General features: G+C 36.9%; 4 protein-coding genes across 5 annotated transcripts; 1 reads left to right on the forward strand and 3 right to left on the reverse strand.

The window, feature by feature from the left end:
• Nucleotides 1-1,899: 1,899 nt before the first annotated feature.
• Nucleotides 1,900-5,225, reverse strand: LOC114826644 (vestitone reductase-like). Of its 2 annotated transcripts, XM_070826099.1 has the most exons (4): nucleotides 4,636-5,169; nucleotides 3,177-4,560; nucleotides 2,343-3,066; nucleotides 1,900-2,229 (listed from the first exon to the last, which is right to left on the reverse strand). In XM_070826099.1, the coding sequence occupies exons 2-4, from the start codon at nucleotides 3,406-3,408 to the stop codon at nucleotides 2,088-2,090; spliced, it is 1,098 nt and encodes a 365-aa protein (XP_070682200.1). In that variant the 5' UTR covers nucleotides 3,409-4,560; nucleotides 4,636-5,169; the 3' UTR covers nucleotides 1,900-2,087. The 2 variants fall into 2 exon arrangements, with proteins under 2 accessions (XP_070682200.1, XP_028963191.2); XM_029107358.2 differs by lacking the exon at nucleotides 3,177-4,560 and having other exon boundaries at nucleotides 4,974-5,225.
• Nucleotides 5,226-8,831: 3,606 nt separating this feature from the next.
• On the reverse strand, nucleotides 8,832-10,708 carry LOC103425361 (signal recognition particle 14 kDa protein-like). Its single transcript, XM_029107359.2, has 4 exons — nucleotides 10,533-10,708; nucleotides 10,036-10,129; nucleotides 9,796-9,905; nucleotides 8,832-9,114 (listed from the first exon to the last, which is right to left on the reverse strand). Exons 1-4 carry the CDS (start codon nucleotides 10,533-10,535, stop codon nucleotides 8,962-8,964), a joined length of 360 nt encoding a protein of 119 aa, XP_028963192.1. The 5' UTR covers nucleotides 10,536-10,708; the 3' UTR covers nucleotides 8,832-8,961.
• A 3,043-nt stretch (nucleotides 10,709-13,751) lies between these two features.
• LOC114826321 (probable receptor-like serine/threonine-protein kinase At5g57670) lies at nucleotides 13,752-16,747 on the reverse strand. Its single transcript, XM_029106426.2, has 9 exons — nucleotides 16,525-16,747; nucleotides 16,223-16,350; nucleotides 16,023-16,120; nucleotides 15,470-15,935; nucleotides 14,929-15,123; nucleotides 14,603-14,667; nucleotides 14,361-14,481; nucleotides 13,941-14,093; nucleotides 13,752-13,826 (listed from the first exon to the last, which is right to left on the reverse strand). The coding sequence occupies exons 1-9, from the start codon at nucleotides 16,745-16,747 to the stop codon at nucleotides 13,752-13,754; spliced, it is 1,524 nt and encodes a 507-aa protein (XP_028962259.2).
• Nucleotides 16,748-18,917: 2,170 nt separating this feature from the next.
• LOC103444005 (small ribosomal subunit protein eS30z/eS30y/eS30x) lies at nucleotides 18,918-19,702 on the forward strand. Its single transcript, XM_008382915.4, has 3 exons — nucleotides 18,918-19,083; nucleotides 19,161-19,298; nucleotides 19,536-19,702. The coding sequence occupies exons 1-3, from the start codon at nucleotides 19,080-19,082 to the stop codon at nucleotides 19,580-19,582; spliced, it is 189 nt and encodes a 62-aa protein (XP_008381137.1). The 5' UTR covers nucleotides 18,918-19,079; the 3' UTR covers nucleotides 19,583-19,702.
• The last annotated feature ends 5,263 nt before the right edge of the window (nucleotides 19,703-24,965 follow it).

The raw sequence follows: 24,965 nt of genomic DNA on the forward strand, positions 1-24,965 counted from the left end.
ACATCTATTGTTTACTCTCGTGTCTCAGTTTCTCTAGGACCACATAATCGTCTCAAAATGTGGGGTATTGTTAGAGTTTTGAGACTCTTGTCTCACATTGGAGAAAACAAGATTCCCAATGTTCTTTATATATGTTTTGTCCTCTACAATGTTAGTTAGGTGTTGGACCACTTGGAATGGAAATTGAGGCTTGGGCCACCATTTGTGTGGATTGGGCTTGATGATTATACCATAATATTAATATTAATTAATCAAGACAAGGGCCTTGGTCCTTGGGGCACTTGGGGCCTAATAATTAAAATTAATCTAATCAATTAGTCTTAATTTTCGAATTAAGTTTTTAATTAAAATTAATTCAAAACGTTTTGATTAAAGACACAACTCTTTGGAAAGAGTTGTATAGTTTCAGATACATCCAAAAGGTATTTGAAGAGGTATGAAAGAGCCTATATAACTGGAGTCCTCAGTTCCATTCCAAACATCTTCTTTTCTTCCTTCTTGCTTCTGTACGAAAAATCAAGAGAGTAAACACACAAAGCAAATTCGCTAGAATTCTATAATCCAGTGCGGGTTGTAGAATTAGGTAGTTGAATCCTGGTCGAGCAGACGTTGTTGAACCACGAGCACAAGAGTGGGACGGAAATACTGTTCGAATGACATAGTTATTACGCTAGCCTCTACCTTCTGTAATCACGTTAGTACCATTGTATTTATTTTTGTATTATTGTGTAATTTTTGTTTTGCATAGCAAGTATATTTTGATTAAATAAAATTTTAGAATTTCTGTTATTTTTGTTTATTTCTGAATTGTTCTCCAACAAACTAACATTTTCTGTTGTACCAAAGTTCTCACTAATTTTATGCATCAACAAGGCCCAAAGACGAGGCCCAATATATGGTACCAAAGTTCTCACCGAGATGAACAAGTGAAACAATCTTGATGACAGCTTTGCTGAAATTGTTTGCCCCCCTAGAGCTCATGTATTTAACAATGCTGAATGTAAATTTGAAACCTTAATCTTTCAAGAGCTCTGCTTGTCTTGTTCCAATAATTCCTTAAAATTATCTACTTACCTTGTTTTTATTTATATGAGCTCGTGAACAAGAACGTGTGTATCAAATTTCTTATGGATCAACTACGAGATCTTATTACTGACATATCAACATGGCAAAGTCCTTGTTCCGTCGGACTACTTTCGGAAGGAATATCAAAAATAGGTGTCCTCAGCAGAGAAAAGTTTGCACGTGATGCGGTTTTCTGTATTAACTTTGCACAATCAGTGGAACTTTGTTATTCCTTAATTAATTGTGTGCCTTTTCCACTCAGTTTAATGAGTAGTGAAGGTAACTTCTGATGTTAAAGATCAAGTTATCGGAACAAATTTTTGATATGATTAGCTTATTTTTGTTCATTTTTGTGCGTGCGTGTTGGAAACACCAGAAGTCCTATAGATTTTCTGTAGAAACAAAAAGAAAACCCCATCTGAGTCTAAAAATATAATTCTAATGACGGGGGACTCCGGTGAAAGTGTACATGCCACCGGTGTCAAGAGTGTTGTCCTGTCTTCTCGAGAAAGGGGTTGACTATCAGCTCATTCCTGTCTACATCCAGGTATGCCATTTCCTTCATTTACTCAATTATGTATATAATTTACTCAGTTCATCTCTCAGTCTCGTTTTCGCGATATAATTTACTGTAACAGTCGTTTGGACAAGTTTCAGCTTTTCAAGACCAAGACATCTCCCTCTTCGCACGGTAAATCCTAATTTAGTTCTTCTTATTTTACTAATTATGTGCATGCATTTTCAATATTTTTGTATAACGTTCATTCAGAATTGAGAGAGCCATATGCCGATACACGTGACATGCGAAACTTGAAATTGAAAAGCTAAGTTAACTTGTGAACATGAACAAGATAGCCATATGTCGGTACATATGGGCATGCGTTTTTATTCTTACAACACACAATGTATATATTCGTTCATAAAAGTTCCTTTTCCATCCAACAAAGGTGATGTTTTTCTGTAAATGGAACGAAACGTGCATATAATCATACATGAGCCTTAATTATAATCCGAAAACGGAACTATAAATAATTATTTTCTTTGCAACACTGAATTGCATCGCTGAGGATCTCATCAACCCCATACTTGAATCTGAAACCAGAATCCAAGAGCTTCTTTGACGACAGACCAGGCGTTTTATCACCTTTAACCTCACTTAAATAGCTGCACAGAAAGATCAAATGAGCCGAGAAATAAAGATATTTTGATTTCAATCTCGAGATAGGAACACAACAAGAGAATCACGTTTGTAGTATGAAGAATACTAGTTGACGTACCTTACTGAGGGTATTTGAAATTCCGGGTATTTGGCAGAAAGAAACTCAGCCATTTGTACAAGGGTTATGACATGTGATGAGCAATTGTACCTCCCTTTTGCATCATGATGTTCTAAAAGGAAAATGTGCGCGCTGGCAACATCATCGACATGCACCAATGGTATGTTGATAAGAAATCTAAGCTCCTCAAGTTTACCAAAGACCATAGCCAGTGTGCTCTGAACGGAGCTGGGAAGCTTAGGACAAATGAAGGGGCCAGCAATAAAACAAGGTATTACTGTCACAACATCCAACCCATATTTCTCTGAAAATTCAAGAACTGCCTTCTCAGTTAATCTCTTTGAAATCACGTATGACCCTCCATATGGCTTTACAGATCTAATGTAATCTATATCGCTCCAAAAACTTTCATCCACTTCCTCCACATCCTTGCCGCTGCCAAACATGACAGCGGATGCACTAGAAGTGTACACAACTCGTTTCACTGTTTTTGCGTTTAAGCATGCCTTTAGAATGCCAATGGCTCCATCAATTGACCTTTTGGTCACTACTTGTTCAGGTTCGTTGTCTTGGAAATCGACTGGAGTGGCAACATGGAACACTCCCGTGCACCCTTCAACGGCTGCATAGAAGCTGTCCGGGTTGCTGAGATCCGCGGTGAAAATTTTGAGCCTTTCGGTTGCTCCTGGTAGACTTGTGAGAAAGCTTAGATCTCGCTTGTTCTCTGGCATGTACCAAGAGCGGTTTCAATATGGAACGGGACACAAACTTGCAGCTCAATTTAAAATTAAAACCATAATTAATTGTTTAATTTAAGAGTAATGTTACACTTACCACCTATTTGTATAATCTCTCTAGTACAGGTAGGGCCCGTCTGAAGAAAGTTGCGATTCCACCACAAAACCAATTGGCAATATGGAGAGTAGCTCAACCATTTATAAGCACATGCAATGTCTCTCCTCTCATCAATGTGGGATTCATTTTCAACACGCCCCCTCACGTGTGGCGAATTTTCAAGCCTAACATGTGAACAACACAACGGATGATATGGAGCGCGTGTGGCCATTTGGCTTCACACGTGGAACAACCTGCTCTAATATCATGAAGAAGTTGAGGTTTCACCATAAGACCAAGTGGCAATATGGGAAGTAGTCCAACCTCTTATAAGCCCATGCAAGGTCATACCTCCCATCAATGTGGAACTCATTCTCAACATGAAAAAGTTGAGGTTTCACCATAAAATCAATTGGCAATGAGGAGTAGTTCAACCTCTTATAAGCCAATGCAAGTTCTTTCTTCCTATCAATGTGAGACTCATTCTCAACACGCCCCTCACGTGTGACAAATTTTCAAGCTTAACACGTGGACAACACAATAGGGTGACGTGGTGCACGTGTGGCCGTTTGGCTTCACACGTGAGACAACTTGCTATGATACCATGAAGAAAGTTGGGGTTCCACCTCAAAACCAATTGGCAATATGGGGACTAGCCCAACTACTTATGAGCACATAGAATGTCCCTCATCTCATCAATGTGGGATTCAACAGCGTCAACGCATGTGGGCAGAGAGATGGTACAAATAGATTGTAAAAGTAGCATTATTGTTAATCTAAACTACTTATAACAAAATCCTATTTGTCACCCAAAAAATGGTGAAATATCCAAATTAACCATGTCAACAAAACTAAAGAAAAATAACCAAAATAAAAATATGGACAATATAGTAAAGGGAAGTGTTATTGTCACTCCAAAAATCACATTCTACACTCCTCACAAGTGTATTTTTCTTTCCGAATATAGAAAGTTTGGAGTGTAAAATGAGATTTTTGGAGTACCAATAACAATTCCCTATAGTAAATTAAACACAAAATAATTTTATTATTTTTGTTCAAAGTCTCATGGCCAAATTAACCATATCAGTTGTCCTGTTTTGTCATTCACGTTTTTCTCCCATATAAAATAAATTTTTAAGGACAAAATAGTTATCTAGAAACAGTCGCTAAAGATATGAACTACCTCTTTAACGACGAAACATCATTTAAAGATCGTCCGCAAAAAAATTTAGCGACCATTTTTATATTGCCTCTTTGTAAATTTTATTTAATTTGGATAACTTCCAGACAGTTTCGAAACGCAAGGTAGTTGAAATTTCAAAAGTTAAAGTATGCTTCTTCCCAATGATATGGTTTATTTAGGAAATTGTTAGTATTAATATACCTTGGATTTCAAAAGTTAAATTATGCTTCTTCCCAATGATATGGTTTATTTAGGAAATTGTTAGTATTAATATACCTTGGATAAGTTTGTTTGGGGGCTTTACTACCCCTAATGATATCTTTTTGATTAAGTCTGTTACCAATCTTAGCAGAGATGGAAATGGAAATGGGCAAAGAAATAATTTAAGAAAAGAACTAAACTTAAAACACCCTACCAAAATTAAAATTTTTGTTAGTAATTTTCTGCACAAGAAAAAAAAAATCAAGATATATCAACATTATACTTGTGTAGATTAAATAAAAAAAATTCAACAAATCCGATATACAACTGCAAGTTTACCACAACAAAACCTTATCCCACTATTTCAAAAACCCGACAGAAAATTATAAATAAAATTTGTAATTGAACTTTACTGGTAGGGTCTGATCTAACAGTGGTATTCACAAAGTAGCCTTGATCAAGAAGCCTCATAACCAGCCAAGACCCTACGTACCCAGAACCACCTGTTACACATACTACTCTTCCTAATCTCTCTCCTTCCATATCTCTCTCTCTCTCTCTCTCTCTCTCTCTCTCTCTCTCTCTCTCTCTCTGCTTTCAAATTCAATCACATTCAAGTCTGTCTCAGTGTAATTATGAAATCTTATCTTGGAGGGTACTTTGTCACCTCTAATGTCTCTGTCTACTAACTTTCTTAGTGGTTGGGTGGGCATGCTATCGCTTTCAGGATGTTTCTTTATTGACAAATTCCGTTTACATCCAAAACACGTCCTAAGAAGAGTAGAGGGTGTAAAGTGAGACGTTATAGAATGTAGAGGTAAAGTGAGATTTTATTTAGAGTATAGAGGGCAAAAAAAAGGGAGTTTTAACGAAAAACCCACAATACTGTTCATTTTAACGAAAAACCACATTTTTACACTAAAAAGTCAAACCTGGTACTATTCACTTTACCTTTTATTTTGTCCTTATCTTTAAAACTCAAAGTTTTCAAGCCCTTTTCATTAGTTTTCCTTAAAAATTAAGGCTAAGTTTTGCGATGACTATATTTGAAGTTTGTTGTTGGTTTTCAATTGGATAATGAATGATAATGTTGTTTTACGTTTCTTTTAATTGAAACTTTGGTGTTTTTTTGAAATTTAAACTCAACTTCGCATGGTTATGTTGTGACTGGCTCATAAATTAGGGATTAATTATGTGTTAGCAATGTCTGAAATTTCGATATTATCGGCGATATTTCGCCGATATCATTGTTTTTGTGAGACACCTATATTTTCACACGTATCCACTGAAATATCGTCCAAATATCGCGATATTATCGATAATATCGCGATATTACCAATAATATCATGATATTTTAGGCTGGTGCGAATCGGAGAAGAACACCAGAGCTTCTACAGCTCCGGCCTACTGTAAAAGAGCACCCTAGACTCCGATCTAGGTATCAAAATGAAATACAAGACGAGAGGAATGTTTTTATAACTTCCGTTTGCCGTGAAACGGTCGGAGGTGTTCGGAAAGTTCCTCGACACTCACGGCCTCGCCGGAGAGTTCCTGGGTTCCACTGTCCTAGCTGCACCGAGAGAAAGGGAGAGAAAGACGAGGTTTAGATGGTGATGATGATGCCGTTGACGGAGTACTACGAAGGGTGTGCGGTGACTGGGTGTGTGTGTGTGTTCGACGCGAAGATGAGAGAACACAGAGGCTCGGGGAAGAAGAGGAAAAGGAAGAGAGTGTGAGGGAGGGAAAGAGAAAAGAGAGAGAGAGAGAGAGAGACGAGTTAGGCTTGGAGTCTTGGACCACCCGGGGAACAACAAACAAAGGTGGGCCCCGTGGCATACCTATTAAGACTAAAAAACAATTTTAAATGCAAAAAATCTGCTATCTTTATCTTCAAACATTATGTGGACTTGACTTTGGTCAGAAAAATTTGAACCTCATAGGAACTCTATGTGGTACTAAGTCACTCATGTATCTTACCATGCAATGTATAAAGTGTAAAATATTGTACTAATTCATTATATATAAATGATTATGGTGTGTTTAAACTTCCTTCATTAATTATTACATATTTTCTACACTCACAATGTTTGCCAGCTCGCTATATAAACTTAAATCAGTTAAATCCATCATGCAATGCATTTCCTTCCAATGTTTTGTGATAAACTAATAGATAATTGACTAAATAAACATCCTGCAAAGTTTCAATAAAAATTTCCAAGTTTTTCTTACAATTTCCGTGATTTTTATTCAATTTTTATCGATATCGATAATATCCCAATATTTCCATCGAAATTTCCGTGTTTTTGTACTACCGATATTTCCGATATCATCGATGTTTTATACCTTGTGTGTTAGCAACAATTTTGCATGTGTAACTTTGTGAATGCTACAAGAAAATGACAGTAGCCATTTGTGACTTTGTGTTGTGACTTCGTGTTTGCTTTCGGATGTGGCGTGGAAGTTTTCGTTCAAGAGAAGACATGATGACTGCCACGAGCAAAGTTGGAAGCCTGTCTTGACTTTGTGGGATTGCATGCAATTGTGCATGCTTTCTCTTGTATGCATTAAAATATGGCAAATGGAGAAGAGTTGTAAGCTAGGTAGGCTAGGTGTTGAATATATCATGTGAACTTAAGACTTTGTGGTCTTGGTTGTTGGCATAGGTGCTACTGTATGCCTATAAGTGAAGGCAATATTCATGCACGGTGAAAGCATTCGGAGGAGAACAGAGAGGAGAAAAAACAGAGTGAGAGTTGAAACACTTGTACTAGGGATTCAGGTTTGGGTTATGTCGTTTTAACTCAAGTTTATCTCGTACTAGCCTCATAGTGAAGAGCAATATCTCTCTGTGGACGTAGGTAGGATTTTGCCAAACCTCGTAAATTTCTCAGTGTCTTTATTTCTTGTATTTTATTATGTTCAATTGTGGGTTTGTATTTTGATGAGGTAATCTAAATCTCTGTACCGATTGGCCAAAGCACAACAGGTTGAAACTTGAAACAATAGAAATCGGCCAGACTATTTGGTTTGTGTGTTTGGGTGGATGATGATTTGTAAAATTGAATATTAACTAGTATTGATGTTGTTTTCGTTACAAATTTGAGAATTCTTGCAAAATAAGTCCTAATTGTGAATGTTGTTGAGTTGACCATCAAACCCACCAAACCGATCTAAGTTTATCCCTTCTTGGTGGGGGTGAGGAATGAGGATTGTACAATGATTTTTAACTTATACCAATTACAAAAATAAAAAAGTCCCTTAGAGCTCGATTTTGATCTCACTTTAATTTTTGTAACTCAAAGGTCACAATTTTACTCCTTAAAACTCAAAATCGCTCCATTTTACCATGTTTCTATTTTTCTATCAAATAGCCGCTAAAATTGCTAACGTGAATGGGTTAAATCATAAAATCATATGCTTATTTTTAACTATGCTCTTGAAACTTAATTTTGATCCCACGTTGCTCTCTGAAACTCAAAAATCGTCACTGTGCTTCATGAAATTCTATATTTGCTCCACTTTGATTTATGAACTCTCTCTTCTTCTTGAAACTCAAAGTCGCCCCTGAAACATATATGAGACCCAGCATCCAATAAAACTATGCCACATGTGCCAATGCATTTGATTATGAAACAAGATCCTATCTGGATCCACTTTGTGGGGATCCTAGGGATTCCTACATCCTAGCCATTTATCGTACATCGTGTGACCAGTTTTCGTCAGGTACTATTTGTGTTTAATTTTAAATAAAAAAATCAAATGATTTCTAACCGCACAATATACGATAAATGACTAAGATATGAAGATCCTTAGGATCCCCAGAATTTGGATTCGAATGGGATCCAAATCCTTTGATTAAGAACCTCCACTGTACCTTCAACATTCAATAATCATAAAATATTAAGCTTAAAAGAAAAAATGAAGAATTGAAATTTTTTGGGTGGTTGTGCTTGAGTTGTAGAGATGAAAAAAAAAAATGAACTTTAACGAAAAGCTCCCGATACTATTCACTTTAACGAAAAACCACATTTTTACACTAAAAAATCAATTCTGAAACTATTCACTTTACTCTTTATTTTGTTCTTATCGTTAAAACTCAAAGTTTTCAAACCCTTTTCACAAGTTTTCCTAAAAAAAAAAAATTATATCTGCAAAAGAACTTCCTGTTGATTCATCCAAAATCTTGAGGACATATCCAGCAGAATTTAATATCTCATCCTCAATCTCAACAAAAACAAAAAACAAAAAAACCAATTTGTGCTCAATTCCTATAAGCCCATAAAATTGGGAAATTCTCTTTTTCCATTTTTCTGATTCTAAATCCTCGACAAAAGTTGAAATAGAAACATAATCAAAAAATTAATTCCAGTTTCGCAAAGGGCTGTACAGAATGGGACTCCGTCACACTCTCTTCGGCTTCTTTGCACCTCCTTTCTTATCTGATTCTGCAGCCTTCTTCTTTTCCTTCCTCTCCCGCTTCTTTAAAGCCGTCATGTGAGCCTTTAGGATGGTTGCATAAGAGGATTGAAAGCGCTGGTGTTCCTTTGGCCCAACCTTTCCAATTGAATTCCAATTAAAAATGTCAGCCAACTACAATTGACATATAAAACCAGAAACAAGAATATCATGTTCTGGCTCTATGCTTTAGTTAGCATGTGTGTGCTGTTTTGTATAATTGTATGTTTTTATTATGTTTCTCATCAAATGAAGTAGAGCACGGCTAGTTATAACTTATAAGTACAAAAACAAAGCAATTAGCAGTCAACGCGTAAACGATATAAAGATTTTTGTGAAGGAGGAAGAGTAATTAACACTTTAAGTAAGCACTTTCGGTACAATGATATTGCATGTGCAAAATAGGTTTTACCATTTGTTTCACTGTTGTTAACATCAACTCAACTCACACTACTGTAAAAGAAGCAAAGTTGGCAAGACAATGACATGTGAAATCCACGGTTAACTACTACTGAAACGATTTCCCTGCCCAAGAACCTAATTATACTGAACATCTGATGACATTTTACTATGGTACATAAAACTAAACCAAAACCCGCAAAGGCTTAGACACACACACACAAACACAGAAGAAGAATCTAAGGGCGAATTGTCTCAGTTTTAAATCACATAGTGGTTCATATTTCATGAAATTACTTTCATTTAGTAAGGTCATAAATTGAAATATTTGGAAAAAAACATAAGACCAAGTAATAGATGTCAAGGGGCAGAAACACATACCGAAGTAGAAATTGTCTTATTCCCAAGTGTTGCACGGATAAGGCATCGGTAATCAATTTCTTCACCGGCAGTTTTCATTTTATTCCTCTGCACCTTAGACTTCATGGATGCTGAAATACATACAAGATTGAAAAGTACTTTACACATTGTAATAAAATAACCCAAATACGCACGAATTACACTAACAAAAGAAAAAAGTAAACCCATTGAAAGAAAACAGAAGGAAACTTGTGCACATACATCGTTTGAAGGTAACCCAGACGGAACCCTTCTCGGTGCTTTTCTCAAACATGCTAGTGAGTTCGTTAAGAAATGGATCAGGTTGTAAAAGAACCTACAATAAGAAGTAAAATAAATCGTATCAGAATAATCTCCTCAGTCCAAATACAAGACATAACTACATCAAAAAGGAATCAACCCAACAAAATAGCATCAGGCAGGGCAAGCACATTCATCACCATTGCAAATTTCACAAACAAATTATGGTTTCTGCATATGGGATCCGTTAACTCGATCAAGATTAACAATTTTATGAGGATTCAAATGAAAACGAACCAACAAAAGCACAATTATCATAAAAATTGTCTAAGTAAATCACTCCAAGCACAAAGCAAAGCAGGAAAATTGAAGGAAACCCATGTGAGTGAATCCGTGAAATCTATATCAGATGCGTACATGTATGTTTGCATAGAATCGAAGCAATAGAGAGGGAGAAGGAGAAATTGAAAATACGATACCATTGTTTGATTGCGACGAGGCTTTTCCCTCTTCGATGCGATCCGGGGACGGACGGATGCTTAAACCCTAGAAATCGAATCTGTGTTTTGTTTGGGGATTTTACGATCGGAGGAGTTCATGAATTCTCTGAGGAGCTGTGAACACGTAGGAGTAAGAAGCTGCTTGACCGTTTGTCGAATTACCCTTATAACCCTGCAAAGCCGGTTTTAATGGGCTTGTCTAGCGCAATTGTAATGTTTTCTTGGCCCAAAGCTAGTTTGCTTTGGGGAGATTAAGCTTGCGATCCAAGATTAAAGAAATTAACATAAGCTTATCAAAATACATTGTCATCGATCCATAGAATTTTGTGTTCAAGATAGACTAAAATATAGTAAAAATGGTCTTTGTAAAAAAAATTAATAAAATATAAGATCTTTTAATCATCAAATTGTATAAAACAGATGGTCGTATTTAGTAAAAAAACATTTGCTTCTTTTTATTTACTAAACAATCTTAATTTTAATAGATTTTTCCAATAATGATTTTTAGAAAGTGATTTATAATGTGAAAAAGGAATCTTTTATAAAATTTAAGTTCCACTAACAGTCAATAATACTTTTGTTGTTGTGGTTAATATCCATTTAGGGATGTACTGTGTAAATCTAGAAGTAGATTCGAATAAGATTTGGGATATCTAATCCCTTTATGACTTGTATTGCTTGTGAGGAAAGAAAAAACCCACTTGATTATTATAAATAAAAGTACAAGACCAAGGGAGAGTGCAATTTACAACCACTGAGCTCTCTCTTTTATCTCTCTTGTCGTCCCTCCCTACCCTTATCATACAGATTTTCCTTCAACACGTTATTATCACAAATTGTATCTCTAAGGGGAAGATCGAATCAAGAACGGTGTTCAAGAAATCGCTATCCAAGTATCTTCCAAACTTTATATTTGTTAAAGTTTTATAAGCCTTTATGCATGTTAACCATGCCATGAAGCATGAATCCTAATTTCAATTTCGAACTTATTTCTTGCTATGTTTCGATGGATTATTGTGATTCCATTGAGTTGGCTTGGAATCCTACTTCGTGCATGGTTCCGTTTATTTGGTCTAGAACCTTATATAGTTTGGATTCCATTGAGTTAGTCTGGAATCCTACTTTGTACATGGTTCAGTTGAGTTGGTCCGAAACCCTATATTCATTCTTTGGATCCCCTTGAGTTGGTCTTGAATCCTGTTTCGTGCATGGTTCCGTTGAGTTGGTCTGGAAACGCTATATTCTTTGTATTCCATCAAGTTAGTTTGGAATCTTACTCCGTGCATGGTTCTATTGAGTTGGTCTGGAACCCTACATTCTTTGGATTTCATTGAGTTGGTCTAGAATCCTACTACGTGCATGGTTTCGTTGAGTTGGTCTGAAACCCTGTATTCTTTGGATTCTATTAAGTTGGTCTGGAATCCTTCATGTATAGTTTCGTTGAGTTGGTTCGGAACCCTATATTCTTTGGATTCCATTGTGGTGGCCTAGAATCCTACTTCGTCATGGTTCCATTGCTAGAGTGTAATGAATTATGCACGTTGAGTTTCATTTAGTGGTTCTGGAACTCGATGTTTTCCTGCTAGTTAATGCCATGAAAATTTTTGGAAGTTGTTGATGCACAAAATTAGTGAGGACTTTGATACAACAAAAAATGTTAAGTTTGTGACCTTCGCTAGATTGTTCCGGTCACTAGTGTGGATAAGAATGCAAATGAATAAAGATAGGGAAGGAAACACAAGATGTACATGGTTCACCCAGATTGGCTACGTCCACGGAGTAGAGGAGTTCTCATTAATTGTGAAGGGTTTACACAAGTACATAGATTCAAGCTTTCCTTTAGTGAGTACTAGTGAATGATTTAGTACAAATGACATTAGGAAATATTGTGAGAGAATGATCTCCTTTTATAGAAGAGAGTTTCTAGCTTTGTTTTGATATTGACACGTGTCGTGTCGTGTTGTGATTGGCTTTTGATGTTGACACGTGTCATGCTATGATTGGCTTCTGATGTTAACACGTGTCTCGTTGTTATTGGCCTCCTGGTTGGAGGGAAACTCTTCTGGGTCCTTGACGATATAACTTTGACCGGTGCTCAGTAGTTTCAGGATTGGTCAAGTATGGTACAAACAGAAGTCATTGCAGATACAAGATTATTTTTTTATGCTTAACAAAATGGAAAATTACGATTGACTTGATCCCTCACAAGGTATGTAGGTAGTCTTATCTGCATCCATATAATAAAATAAAATAAAATGTTACTACATTATTGAACTAATGGTTTTTTTATTCATGTTCAGGGCGTGACAAATAACACCACCATATCGAACTAAAATGGGTCTGTAAATAAGGTTAGGAATCTATGTCAGTTATGTTCCACCTTCAACTATTTGCTACTTAGAACCCTTGATAGGTGATCTCTTTACATACCGTTAGGGGAGAGAAGGAACACCAACATTCGTGATGAACGACGCGAATTCACGTGGTCAATCCCTGTGTCTCATGTCGATCCCTGTATCGCACACTATCAAACTGGTGCGACACATTCTAAATCTTTAGAACGTAGCTCAAAACATGCTACACACTTTTACTGATCTAGCAAGAGTGAGGAGAACACATATACATGTTGCAAATGTGCTAGCAAGGATTGATGTACCAATAGGGCATCAAAGCAGCATGCTGCCCCCACTTGTATTACAGTGAGGTCGGCCTCACCTAATGGGCGTGCTCATGCATTAATGGTTAGCCAATCAGTTGCCCATGCTCGAAAAAAGGTAGACCAGTCGGTCCGAAGGATTCATACCCTCGAAAGATGATGAATATGACAAAACCGATTCCTAGTTTTGTAGCTACCACTTCTGTTTCAATGCATGAGGTTATTGTGGATTATGGTAGTTTCATGAAAGAGACATAACCGCCTCGCGATAATCAATAAATCCACTATGCATGTTTGGAAGCACTTTGGAAAAGAAATGAGATAATCGGCAACAATGCACTTGCATATACTGTATCTACTGATCTTGCAAAGAGCTGACAAAGAACCAAGTTTCATAAACGAATGTTAGCATATATAAAACGGATTGACCTAAATGAAAAGATTATTACAAGTTGCTAGCTAAGTTATTAATAGAATGCGTTCAACCAGTCATGTTATCACACATCATAGACGCACTGTGTAACTTTGTAAGAGACAAATTCTCAATCTCGTCGACTTTTTTCAGATTTACAGTGGCTAAAAACCGCAAGTTCATCACCTCGAACAATGGCTATGGCCTGTGAAAAATTCCACAAGTTATGCATTAGTAGCAGCGTATAGAAATAGAACAGCATTTGACAATAAAATGAGGACAGCGTTTGATTCAGTTCATTACGAAGACACTGAATTACCTCACTTATACAAAGTTTGTGATCTGAATCAACTTTTAGGCAGCGCAACGCTGCGCGAGCCATATACTGGACCATCCTAGCATCACCAGCAGTTTCCGTCAATCTGCAGTCCATCAGTTTACCAAAGTCACCATTTTCTAGAAGTGGCAGTGCCTGTTTTGCAAGTGAAAAATCTTTCATTAGGCTACAAATTTCTACTTCATAACCAAAAGAAAAAGACTATCGTTTTCCTTGACGATTAAATCTACGTCCTAGCCAATTAGTAGCCTGTTTCAGAGTTTATTGTCAAATCAGAAACATGTTACGGAATACAGTTCTGAAGATGCACTTCCAGTTAAATGAAGCAATTGTCCTTGAAGTTTTCCAGTCACATTTGAGCTAGAATGACCGGCTTTAGGTTGGAGATACGAGAGATCTTACCCATTCAATCATGGACTGGTCCTTCCCTTGGTCGTGAACCGGACTTACAGACTTTCCAGTAATAAGCTCCAGTAGGAATTTTCCATAATCTTGCACATCGCCAAAATGGCGCTTGTCATATCTAGTTTAAAATATCAAACAGCAGCTATATGAGAATATGAATTAGAACATTCTTTACAGTTCTATCCTATTAAATTAAATGCTTGTGCAGGTTATGAGGCATAATTACGAAGTTCTCTTACTTGGCTATCGAATCTTTAGTCAGAGGGGAATCCTTAAGCCACTCAGCAGATATGAAGTTGCAGAGCTTGAAGAGCAGTAGTCAAAACCAAGTACTCAGTTATAGGCAATAAGTCGAAGAGCATGATGAGTAGTAAAAAAATCAGTTGTGTTCGTTACTAACTCATCCAATTATGTAATCATTGTAAAACCATTTTTAAGAGATCAACAAAGTTGAATTCGTTGTACAAATTCTATCGAACTTCCTTTTTTTTTTATAATTATATTGGCTCATAACTTGGCATTGTTTCTGTTCCCGTATGCATATGAAGTATCAGGATGTACTTACCATTGCGGAGTAACCATGAGAAAGAGCAACGTTGAAAGCACGAACATTTTTGTGAACAATAGATCCATCAACACACTCCTCATGGAGATAGCGCAAGCTTCGGCCTATTTCCAGAGCGATAGACCACCTCACTCCCCACCCCAGTTTCTCGGCCAGCTCATCACCTACAAACTGATAGAGGTCAGTTTGAATATTCTATTATGTGCAAGAACAAAACTGAAAACAATGTAGTCTGTTATGGAAGCCGAAAAGGAGAAGAACATCAAGCGGCTCATAATAATAGAAGGGCTTGCAGTACAACCGGAGATTCAATCAACTAAAAAAGATGAACGTGCGTGTGTGTGTGCGTGTTTCGAGTTCATTAACAAAGTACTTGTAAACCAAGACTTTCGAAAACTAGGATGCATCAGTTAGAGAAGTAGCCGTTCTTACATTGCAAGTTCGCGTCAACGGTACCCAAACAAGGGAAGTCATAAAGCAAGAATGGAGAAACGCCAGTGCTGCAGTACCCAACAAGGTTCGAGATGTTGCGGTGGCTCACCCGGGAAAGGATCTGTAGGATTGACCAGAAGCCCTTCTTTGTTTTCTGTAAAGACTTGACTAAAACAGGTGTTTCTTGTAATAGCCCCTGAAGAACTGCTATGTCATCCACAACTCCTGTAATGTTATCATCAGCAAAGCCATTCGTTATCACTTCAAGTTCGTTGTAAGAAAACGCTCGAGGAAAACCACTTCTCCAAGACAGAGGATAGCAACAAGGATTCTGAGGATATGGTGCGGGTGCACTTTTATTTCTTAACTCGTAAGCACTGAAATCTTTTCTATGCTCTTCCCGAGGATGCTCTTCAAGAGCTGCTGAATCATAATTTAGCTCAGGATTGCTCAGGCAAATCTCAGCAGGCTGTGTATCATTCGATAGCATCAAGCTAGCAAAATCTTTTTCCTTCACTACTGCAATGTTGCACGTTACATGTCCTCGTAGATAAACTTTCGATTTCTTAAAGTGACTGAAAACCGAAAAAAAATAAATTTAGAAGAAAAATAGTGGGAGAAGAGAAGAACACCGGGGTACTATATATGAACCCGTAACATACCTGTCTAATACAATCCAACGGGTATTAAGCTTCTGTGATTCCTTAATTGCCAGTGTCGCTGGACAAAACCCGGCTGCAAGCTTAAACACCAACCTCACCTGCGCATAACAGTAAACCATAGTTTTTTAGCATGGGAACATATTCAAAACATTTGACAAAACTGACATGTAAAAAGATAAATAAGAAGAAAAAACAGAAACCTCATTCTTTGAGCAGTGACTATATATAGGCTGAAGGCTGGTCCGGTATTGTCCTTTTTTTCGCTGGATTTCTTCTTCAAGATCGACAGGATGCACTTCCTCGTGGTCAATGAATACTGATCTCTCCCCTGCAGAACATATGGTATATAGTAGGCATATATATATAGTATAGTAAGTAGCAAAGAAAGCAACACATGTATAAGATGTATATACGTAGCAAACATGGGCGTAGCCAAGTTTCGAATCCCCCACCGTAATTTTGATTAGGTTATTAAATTATCATTCGAACAAAAGAAACTTACATATTCCAGAGGCGCGGAGACCCGTGAGCAACTTAAACGGAAAGCAAGAGTTCTTCTTGGCATGGTGATCAGTGAAAAATCCTAAAACAAGGAAGGTGTCACCGGGTTTAACGATATGTTTGAGAGCCCATTCGACGGCTTCCACACTTCCTTTAGTCCTATTTGCATCGACAGCGACTATCACGGCCTCTCTTTGGGATGACTGCAACTGCAAACCAGCCATCTCCCTCTCTCTTTCCACTGTGTTTATTTACTGTTTAGGAGAGGTTTTCCTTGTGATCATCAGAGGATTTTGGTGTTGCTCTGCATCTTTTTATTATCAGATTTGTTGGGTTTGTTTGTTCCTGACTTAGACAACTCCGTCATCGACAAGATGAACAGTCGAACGAGGTTGGTTGACGTTAGTTATTATCGTTGGCAATGAGGCTATCTGCATCAGCTTCTAAATTTTGTTTCATTGTTTGGAATGAAGGGAATAATTTTTCTTCGCCCTATTTTCTTCTTATTTATCGTAAGGTCGGCTGGCTCTCTTGTTTTTGGTTGTCGTGAGTTTTGTTTGACATTACCTTACTGCTAGCTGCTAAAATACATTGTTCAATACAGATAAGAACCCATTATTTGGTCTCCCAATCGTAGAAAATACGAGAACCCATTATTTGGATTAAACATAAGCTATGAGACAGACATATAAATGGATCATTTTATACACGATCGAATTTATATTTAATTAATACACTATTATCAATGAAAATGTTCAAAAAAGAATACAAAAGAAAAAACAACCTTTGCGTGACAGGAAATGATTTTTCGTCACGCAATATCTTTTTGTCTAAAATAAAAACAAAACTCTTGCATATGACAAGGGCAATTGTTGCAGGAGGAATATTTGCAGGACGAAATTTTGTTTTGGAAGTGCAAGACCGAAAAAAATTTGCAACAAAATAGACTTTTGACGTCATTTTTTGCGCGACACATGGATGACTAGTGCGACAGTATATTTCGCATCCTCGGAAATAGTTAGGAGCGACATTAATCGTAAAAGTTCTTTGCCCGACGAAGTGGATACTTTAGGCGTCGAAACGTTCATAACTCAAAGGTTCACTTGTTTCGGAATAAATCCCGGATCCGAACAACTCCGTCCTCATTTTATCTTCTTCCTCCTTTTTTGTGCACTCTCCTTCAAATTCCAAAACATATTTTTCTCTCATCATCGACGATTGAAGGTCTCCACTTTAAATCTCTCCTTCTCTCACTATTAAAAACAAATTTTCATTTTATTATAATAATTATAGTTTGAATGTTCAAATGTGGGTCAAATATTATGGGTTAGCGAATTTATGCAAATTTTGTTGCCGAGTAGTTAGGGATAAATTCCAGACTCATATTCCATAGTATGTGCTAGGTTGGATTCTTAGTGTTGGTTAGGGATGGACAACGGTTATGGTGTGCAGGTAATTGCGGTTATTTACTTATACATAAAACAGTTTACCCGTTGGGTAATTGCCTAAACGGTTATACTCATACCCATAATCATTTATAAATGGTTAATCATACTCATAATCGCGTACCCCTTGAACCATAACTATTTAATACCCGTTTACCCATTTACTCTTTTTTAACCTTTTTTTTAACCATTTACCTTTTTTTCACCCATCTACATGTTTTTTAACTTGAAAATTTAAACAAAAAATCATTATTTTATTTTTTTTGATAATTAAATACTGTTATAGATACATTCATCATACATTTCCGTATTTTAATTTTTTTAAGTCTTTATATCATTCTAATAATTGAAATAATAGTTTACCGACTATATTTTTAATTGTTACCAATGAAGGTAATATAATATTTGCTAAGTATTATTGGGTTACGAAAACTGTTTAGAAGACAATATTCTTGGGTTATGAAAACTGTTTAGAAGACAATATTCTTGAGTTATTTAACCCAGAATGTAAAGTATTAACATAATTAGCTACAGAAACCATGCACTATAGTTAATAACATTGATCTAAGTTTTGTCTAATAGAGAATATGGTTTGTGTTAATTTTACATATATAAAATAAACGGGTAAATGGTTACCCGTTTATAACCGCGGTTTATACTCATAACTATTCATTTAAATTTCACGAGTAAACGGTTATATCCATAATCATGAAGTTTAAATAGGCGGGTAACTGTGGTTGCCCATAACTGCGGGTATTTTCCCCATCTCTAGTGCTCATGAATCACATGATGTGGCTAAAGGAGGCTAAAATGCCTACGTGAATCCTTCTGACCTCTGAAAAGATGGATTGTCGTGATAAAAGCACTAGCTGATCCTTTTTAAAAATTAAAAAAAAAATGCAATTTTTGTTTTTTTTGTTTTGGGATGCTACAAGGGTGTAATTGAAAATTTGTGGTTCACTTGGTGGCAAATGCTGTAAATTGGTACGAATAAAAACACTCCAGCTGCACCAAAACCCTAACTGCGAAGGGAGGCGCGATAAACAGACACAAACACACTTCCGTCGTCCTCAGTCTCTCTGCCGGCGAAGATCAGCATCTGCAGTCAGCCATGGGTATTTGATTCAGTTTTATGGTATATGTATTGTCACGGTGTCTGATTGGTCGTTGACGGTGAGTGAGTGCTGTGCAGGTAAGGTTCACGGGTCGCTCGCACGTGCCGGGAAGGTTAGGGGTCAGACGCCGAAGGTCGCCAAACAAGACAAGAAGAAGAAGCCCAGAGGCCGCGCCCACAAGCGCTTGCAGTACAACCGGAGATTCGTCACCGCCGGTAAGCTTAGCTCATCCCTCTCCTCACTTCCTCTATTTAATTTAATTTGATTTTTTGAATTAGGGTTCCTTTCTTCGGATTTTGATAGCTTAGTTCAGTTGAAATGATGTTTTGTTTATAAAATATACGTACATATATATATATATATATATATATATATATATATATAGTTGGATTTCGGAACAAAAGGGTTGATAATTTGGATGGCTCTGATTGTAATTTTGATTGGAATTGCAGTTGTTGGATTCGGGAAGAAGAGGGGGCCTAATTCTTCTGAGAAGTAAGGTTGCTCTTTGGGGAGTTTTTGCTGTTTTCTTATGAGGCTTTAGTTTCATTTGAAATGTTTATTTTTTTGCCAGATTATGGTTTGACATTATCTATTGGTTCTGTTTCGTTGTTCTAAAGCATGTTTTTGATGTCCTGATTGGGAAATGCTTACTAATATCGGCTAGTTTTCAGTCTTTGACTACATGATTGTTCGATGTAGTTCTTAATTTAATTTCTGATCTGCTCATGCCGCGTTGTTACATTGTTAGGATTGAATAGAATCAAAGATAGATGCTGCCTTTATATGAGCATACTGAAGTCACTGGTAGTCTCAAATACTAGACGGGTACAAGTTTAAGGAGCTGTTTGATTTTCAGATATCTAGATGTAAGTGGTATGATTTTTATTTAAACGAGGAAGCTTTTCGAACTCTACATTTTTTGTTTCTGCCAATGGCAACGTTGCTCTCCTCTTAACAACATTCTCATTCTTTCACTCCTTTTTCATAGGCCTTCACCTTGAGTGACTATTCTTCGTTCTGAGGTGTCATCTCTTTCATATCCACAGCTCCACCTCTTGGATCTAGAGGTGTTGGACTTCTCTTTCTCTGAGTTCTGTTTTTCATTTAATAGAAGAAAATGGAAAGAGATCGCACTTGGTGTGATGGCAAGTGCCTTCGCCCATGAGCGGTAGGTCTCGGGTTCGAGACTTGGGAGCAGCCTCTCCATAAAATGGGGGTAAGGCTAGCCGACATTCACCTCTCCCAGACCCTGCGTAAAACGGGAGCCTTGTGCACTGGGTACGACCTTTTTTTTTAGAAGAAAATGGATGAACCCCCCTATTTCCTCATTAAGTGTTCCTTGGTGGAACAAGAACTCGAGTCACACTAAAGAACGGGCCTTCCAAGCTGACATTGATGAATCAAAAGCAGCACTTTGGTAGTGACCCGGAACATAAGACCCAGTTCTAGATGTTTCAGTCAAGTAGAGAAGTTGGTTTGTACTAGAACGTACAATGTAGAGTTTTGATGTTTGAATGTGGTTATGAGAGGGGTACTAGCACTTGTATCTATTATTTAGTACTTGCATCTAGTTTAAAACCTGTTAAGAGCGGATGTTTCTGACCACATAAATGGAATTGAATAAGATGAATATACGAGAGTAACAGATAATGCTCTCGTGTTTGTGAAGTACCGCAGGTGTGGGATGATCGATGCACATAAAAAGTCGGATGAAATATCAGAGATGAACTTGGTTTCTTGTGATGTAACATGATAACTAGGGTCCTTGTGGATAGTCAGGCGTCCTAGTTTTGTGTGGCAATGTTCATAAACAGTTTGGAAGATGACTCCGGCATTATTTCTGTTGGAGCTCATCTTTGCTTGAGGAAAGTTTTGTTCAAAGTTGTTTGATGCTCGAAAGCAGGTGTTGGTACGCGTTGTGGGTTGGTTGACAAGTAGGTTGTATGTTTGAGGGTTGATGAGATGCTATATTATCGGACACTAGGGTGAAACTCCGTATTAGAGAGGCTATAAATCGGCGATAGGTTTGGGTATGGTGCTATTGGTTCTGATGTGTTCAAGATAGTTTGATGTCTTTGAGGAAAAGCTAGCCATAGATAATCCAATAGCCTTGGGCCGGACTAATACTCTCATGAGGAGCGTATTTGATCGTGTTTCTCATAACAAGTTCCCAAATAACTTTCACAACCATATGCGACCTACTGTATTTTAGGGTTTAATCAACGAGGCTCGAGAACTCGGTTTTCACTGAACGCAATGAAGAAGCGATTCAGAAGGTTCATCATTCTGTAAGTGCTGCTGAAATCTATGACCATGGTTTGGAATGTACAAGAAAAATCTCTTATACAATTAATGACTAGTTTGAACATCAAGAGCGGTCTGATCAAATTGTTTGATCAGATCGCTCTTAGATTTTTAGTTCCTTTTCCTTTCTATGTTTTGGTCGTGGGGAGGATGCCAGTAAGTCCCAAGAAACAAAACTACTTGGTTTTGGATAAGCCCAACCGATCAGCCCTAACAAGATCAATCAACAGTGGGGAAGTTGGGAGGTACATTCCGTTTCTTCTTACGTATGTTCTTTTGTTTAGGTTCATTATTTTTCTTTCCTCTTCTAGCCTTTGGAATATATGACTCAAGCCAACAAGGCTTTCCGCTTTGCGACTTTAGAACACAGGACAACAACAATAATTAACTTCTCCTTTGCCAGTCACACAAAGGGATTTGGGAAATTTGTAAAAACAACCAAGATTTGAAACCGATATAGAATTATAGCCACGATTTTAAATTTATTGTAATTATAACCAAAATTTGATATGAAGGTACTAATATATCCTTAATGACAAATTATTTGCAATCATGCCCTTTCTTGCAATTTGGCGTTAAAGATATAATTTGCCTCTGGAAGCTTTTGCAGAGCTTTACCGATGCTCCCATACCGATCAGATACAAAACACCTCCAATGGCACCTCTCAATTTTATTAGAAACAATGTCCATGAACATCATTTTCTGAGCCGCCCATGCCATATTAAAATTTACAATGAAGAGAGAGGGAGAGATGAGGGGTTTATGGGAGGGAGGGGTTAGGTGTTATATATAGGCAGGTAGAGAATAGGATGATAGGAGTGGAGGAATAAATGGAGACAATGGGGTCAGTGCATATATTTCATATTGCCTGTAGCGGATTGCAAAAACTGTTGTAGCTGGGGACGGGAGAATTTGGGGTTCGGTTTGATTTCCTAGGGTTTTGTTTGATTTGTTTTGGATTTGGGCAATCACCCTGATTTGCAATGCAATTCATTTCAACCTTAAAGTTTCATAAGGGTGCGGTACGAGAGAGAGGGCTGGATGTCGACAGCAATGATCGAAAACGGAAAAGAATGATGATGAGTTTTGTTTTGTAAAGGAATTTAGTAATTAAGGGTATACTTTTATATTAGATTTAGTTAGAGTCATGATAATTATTATTAACTTAAGAGCAATTTTCTAAATATTTTGTAGCTCGCACATAAATGGTTTACACAAGTACAAAAGTAATTTTGTAGCGTGTACGTAGAGGCTTTTTTTTTTTTTTTTTTTTTTTTCTTCCAAAGGCATTTGTGTCCAATTTTTTTTTTTTCTTGGAATAAACACATAATCGGTGCTTCTTGTTAAAAGTATTTCAAGTGCTTTTGGAACCTAAAATTATCTTAAGTGTACCTTGAAGGTAGCTAGTAAATTTACTTATACTATAACATGTGATGTAAAAACTCATGTTTTGACCACACTAAAATATCTGTCTCACTTGATAGCATGTATCACATAAAGATGTTAAGCATTTCCTGTTTCGACAAGTCAGGAATAAGCACAACTTACACGCATTTGCCATTTTGTGCATATATATGCCACCAAAGTTAATGTGAATAAATTTTTCTGTGTCGGCAACACGACTTGTCACACCAAGTGACATAATATTGAATTTTTTTTTTCAAATTTCTAACTAATTATATTATTATTCCTAGTGTACTAAATCATGTTCCTGACACACTACAAATTGTGAGCGAAACAACGGATGAAATGTGGACAAGGATCCTCTCCGGATCCTTTATGTGAGGATTCAGAGGATCAATCAATCGTGTTTCTTCCAGAGGCATTTGTGTCCTTTTTTTTTTTTGGAATAAACACATAACCAGTACTTCTTGTAGAAAACATTTCAAGTACTTTTGGCACCTAAAATTATTTACTCTAAAAACGCTTTTAGTCATTTTAAAAGCATTTCCAAACGAGTCATATGAGTCTACTCTCCTCTTCCCTTCTTTCTCTCTTCTCATTTGAAACTCTCATCTCTTTCCCTTGCTTTTCTCTTCCCCTTTTCTTTTCTTCGTATGTTTTATCTGTTCCCCTCATCGAACAACATTGATCAAACTAAGCTGAATCTGAACCGAACTAGTTACACTATTTAATTTAATTTTCAATTCTTTTGGGGTGAACCAAATGGAACCAAACCGTTCTCACCCGTAATTAGTGTGTTAAGCATGTTTGTTTTTAATGGATGATAATAGATGAAGCGAGTTGAGCTACACATAAGGCTTGGTCGTTGAACTACAAAAGTAGAAACCTTACTCTCTAAACCCGAACAATGCGGGAAAAAAGAACCAAGACCCTAGGATTAGCCATCAACTACAAGTAGGCTACTTCCTTCATGCTAAAGCGATTAGAAAGGGTTAACTTCCTGATAGAACGACCTCCCCAGTCCCCTATCTCCAAATTTATTAAATAAAGAAAAGTGGAAGCAAAAAGATACAAGCGGGGGACGAAGCCAAAACCTGCTATAAGATAAAAACAAAGAAACATGACGTTATCCAAACCATTGAAAGTAGGTATCAAATAGAAACATTAGGAAGTAGGATTCATTCCCCTCCTATTCACATCCTCTTCCATCCACTCATCTCACAAATTGTTTTTTGTCTTCTTCTGGCTATTAAAAAATTAACATAAACGTTAACCTAACTTAACCATAACTATTCAAATATGAGATATGAGGGAAAGGAAAGGGAGGGAGATAAGGAGAGGAGACAATCGTACTCCATCAATTAGGATAGCATTTGCTGAAGGCTACTTTATACGCACGAAAGTGAAGCAAATAATACAACGTACCTAGTCCTCTCCACTTGAGGAGATCTTTTTCCATATACCCAAATTCCAAATTACTTGCCAGTACATCACATGTCATACTATACGTAAACATCTGCTGACTTTATGCTCTTTGTGAGCTCTAAATTGTTTAGTTAGTATTTTACAACTGATATAATTAAACAAAAAAAATAAAATAATATGACGCATATATATAAATTAAGATAACTTATTGTACTCACGTTATCCAAACCATTGAAACTAGATATCAATTATTATATATTTCCAAATGCTTGCGTTCTGACCGAAGGTTACCTTTGTTTTTAGGAGTATGATATCCACATATTCCATTTTACTTTTCACACACATTTTTAATTTTTGGCCGTCAGATCAGATGAATTGAAGAAGATCAATGGACATAAATTATTAAGAGGTTTGTGAGAAGTAAAATGAGGTGTGTGTATAGCACACCCCTTGTTTTTAATACACACGACAGTGAAACAAATAATACAACGTACGTGGCCCTCGCCACTTGAGATCATTTTCCATATACTTAGATTTCATGTTGGTATATCACGTGTCATACGATAAGTAAAATGACATATATATTTAAGTGTTCCTTGAAGGTAGCTAGTAAATTTACTTATACTATAACACGTGATGTAAAAACTCATGTTTTGAACACACTAAAATATCTGTCTCACTTGATAGCATGTATATGTTTAGGCCCAAAGTTTTTAGGGCCAACAGTATCACATAAAATGTCATT

Source organism: Malus domestica, chromosome 08 (genome assembly GCF_042453785.1).
Source record: "Malus domestica chromosome 08, GDT2T_hap1".
Lineage (NCBI taxonomy): Eukaryota > Viridiplantae > Streptophyta > Magnoliopsida > Rosales > Rosaceae > Malus > Malus domestica.

Bases quoted from the DNA above. Each gene is read 5' to 3' on its own strand.
- LOC114826644 (XM_070826099.1), bottom strand. From the start codon at position 3,408: ATGGCCACACGCGCTCCATATCATCCGTTGTGTTGTTCACATGTTAGG. The intron at 3,067-3,176 runs GTAAGTGTAACA...GGTACATGCCAG, and splicing joins AGAGATTATACAAATAGGTG to AGAACAAGCGAGATCTAAGC. The intron at 2,230-2,342 runs GTACGTCAACTA...CTTTCTGTGCAG, and splicing joins TTTCAAATACCCTCAGTAAG to CTATTTAAGTGAGGTTAAAG.
- LOC103425361 (XM_029107359.2), bottom strand. The intron at 9,906-10,035 runs GTATGTGCACAA...TATGTATTTCAG, and splicing joins CTGGGTTACCTTCAAACGAT to CATCCATGAAGTCTAAGGTG. The intron at 9,115-9,795 runs GTATGTGTTTCT...TCAATTGGAAAG, and splicing joins ATAAGACAATTTCTACTTCG to GTTGGGCCAAAGGAACACCA.
- LOC114826321 (XM_029106426.2), bottom strand. From the start codon at position 16,747: ATGGCTGGTTTGCAGTTGCAGTCATCCCAAAGAGAGGCCGTGATAGTC. The intron at 15,124-15,469 runs GTGAGCCACCGC...TGCACATAATAG, and splicing joins TCCTACAGATCCTTTCCCGG to AATATTCAAACTGACCTCTA. The intron at 14,668-14,928 runs GTAAGTACATCC...CTGCTCTTCAAG, and splicing joins CTCATGGTTACTCCGCAATG to CTCTGCAACTTCATATCTGC.
- LOC103444005 (XM_008382915.4), top strand. The intron at 19,299-19,535 runs GTAAGCTTAGCT...TTGGAATTGCAG, and splicing joins CCGGAGATTCGTCACCGCCG to TTGTTGGATTCGGGAAGAAG.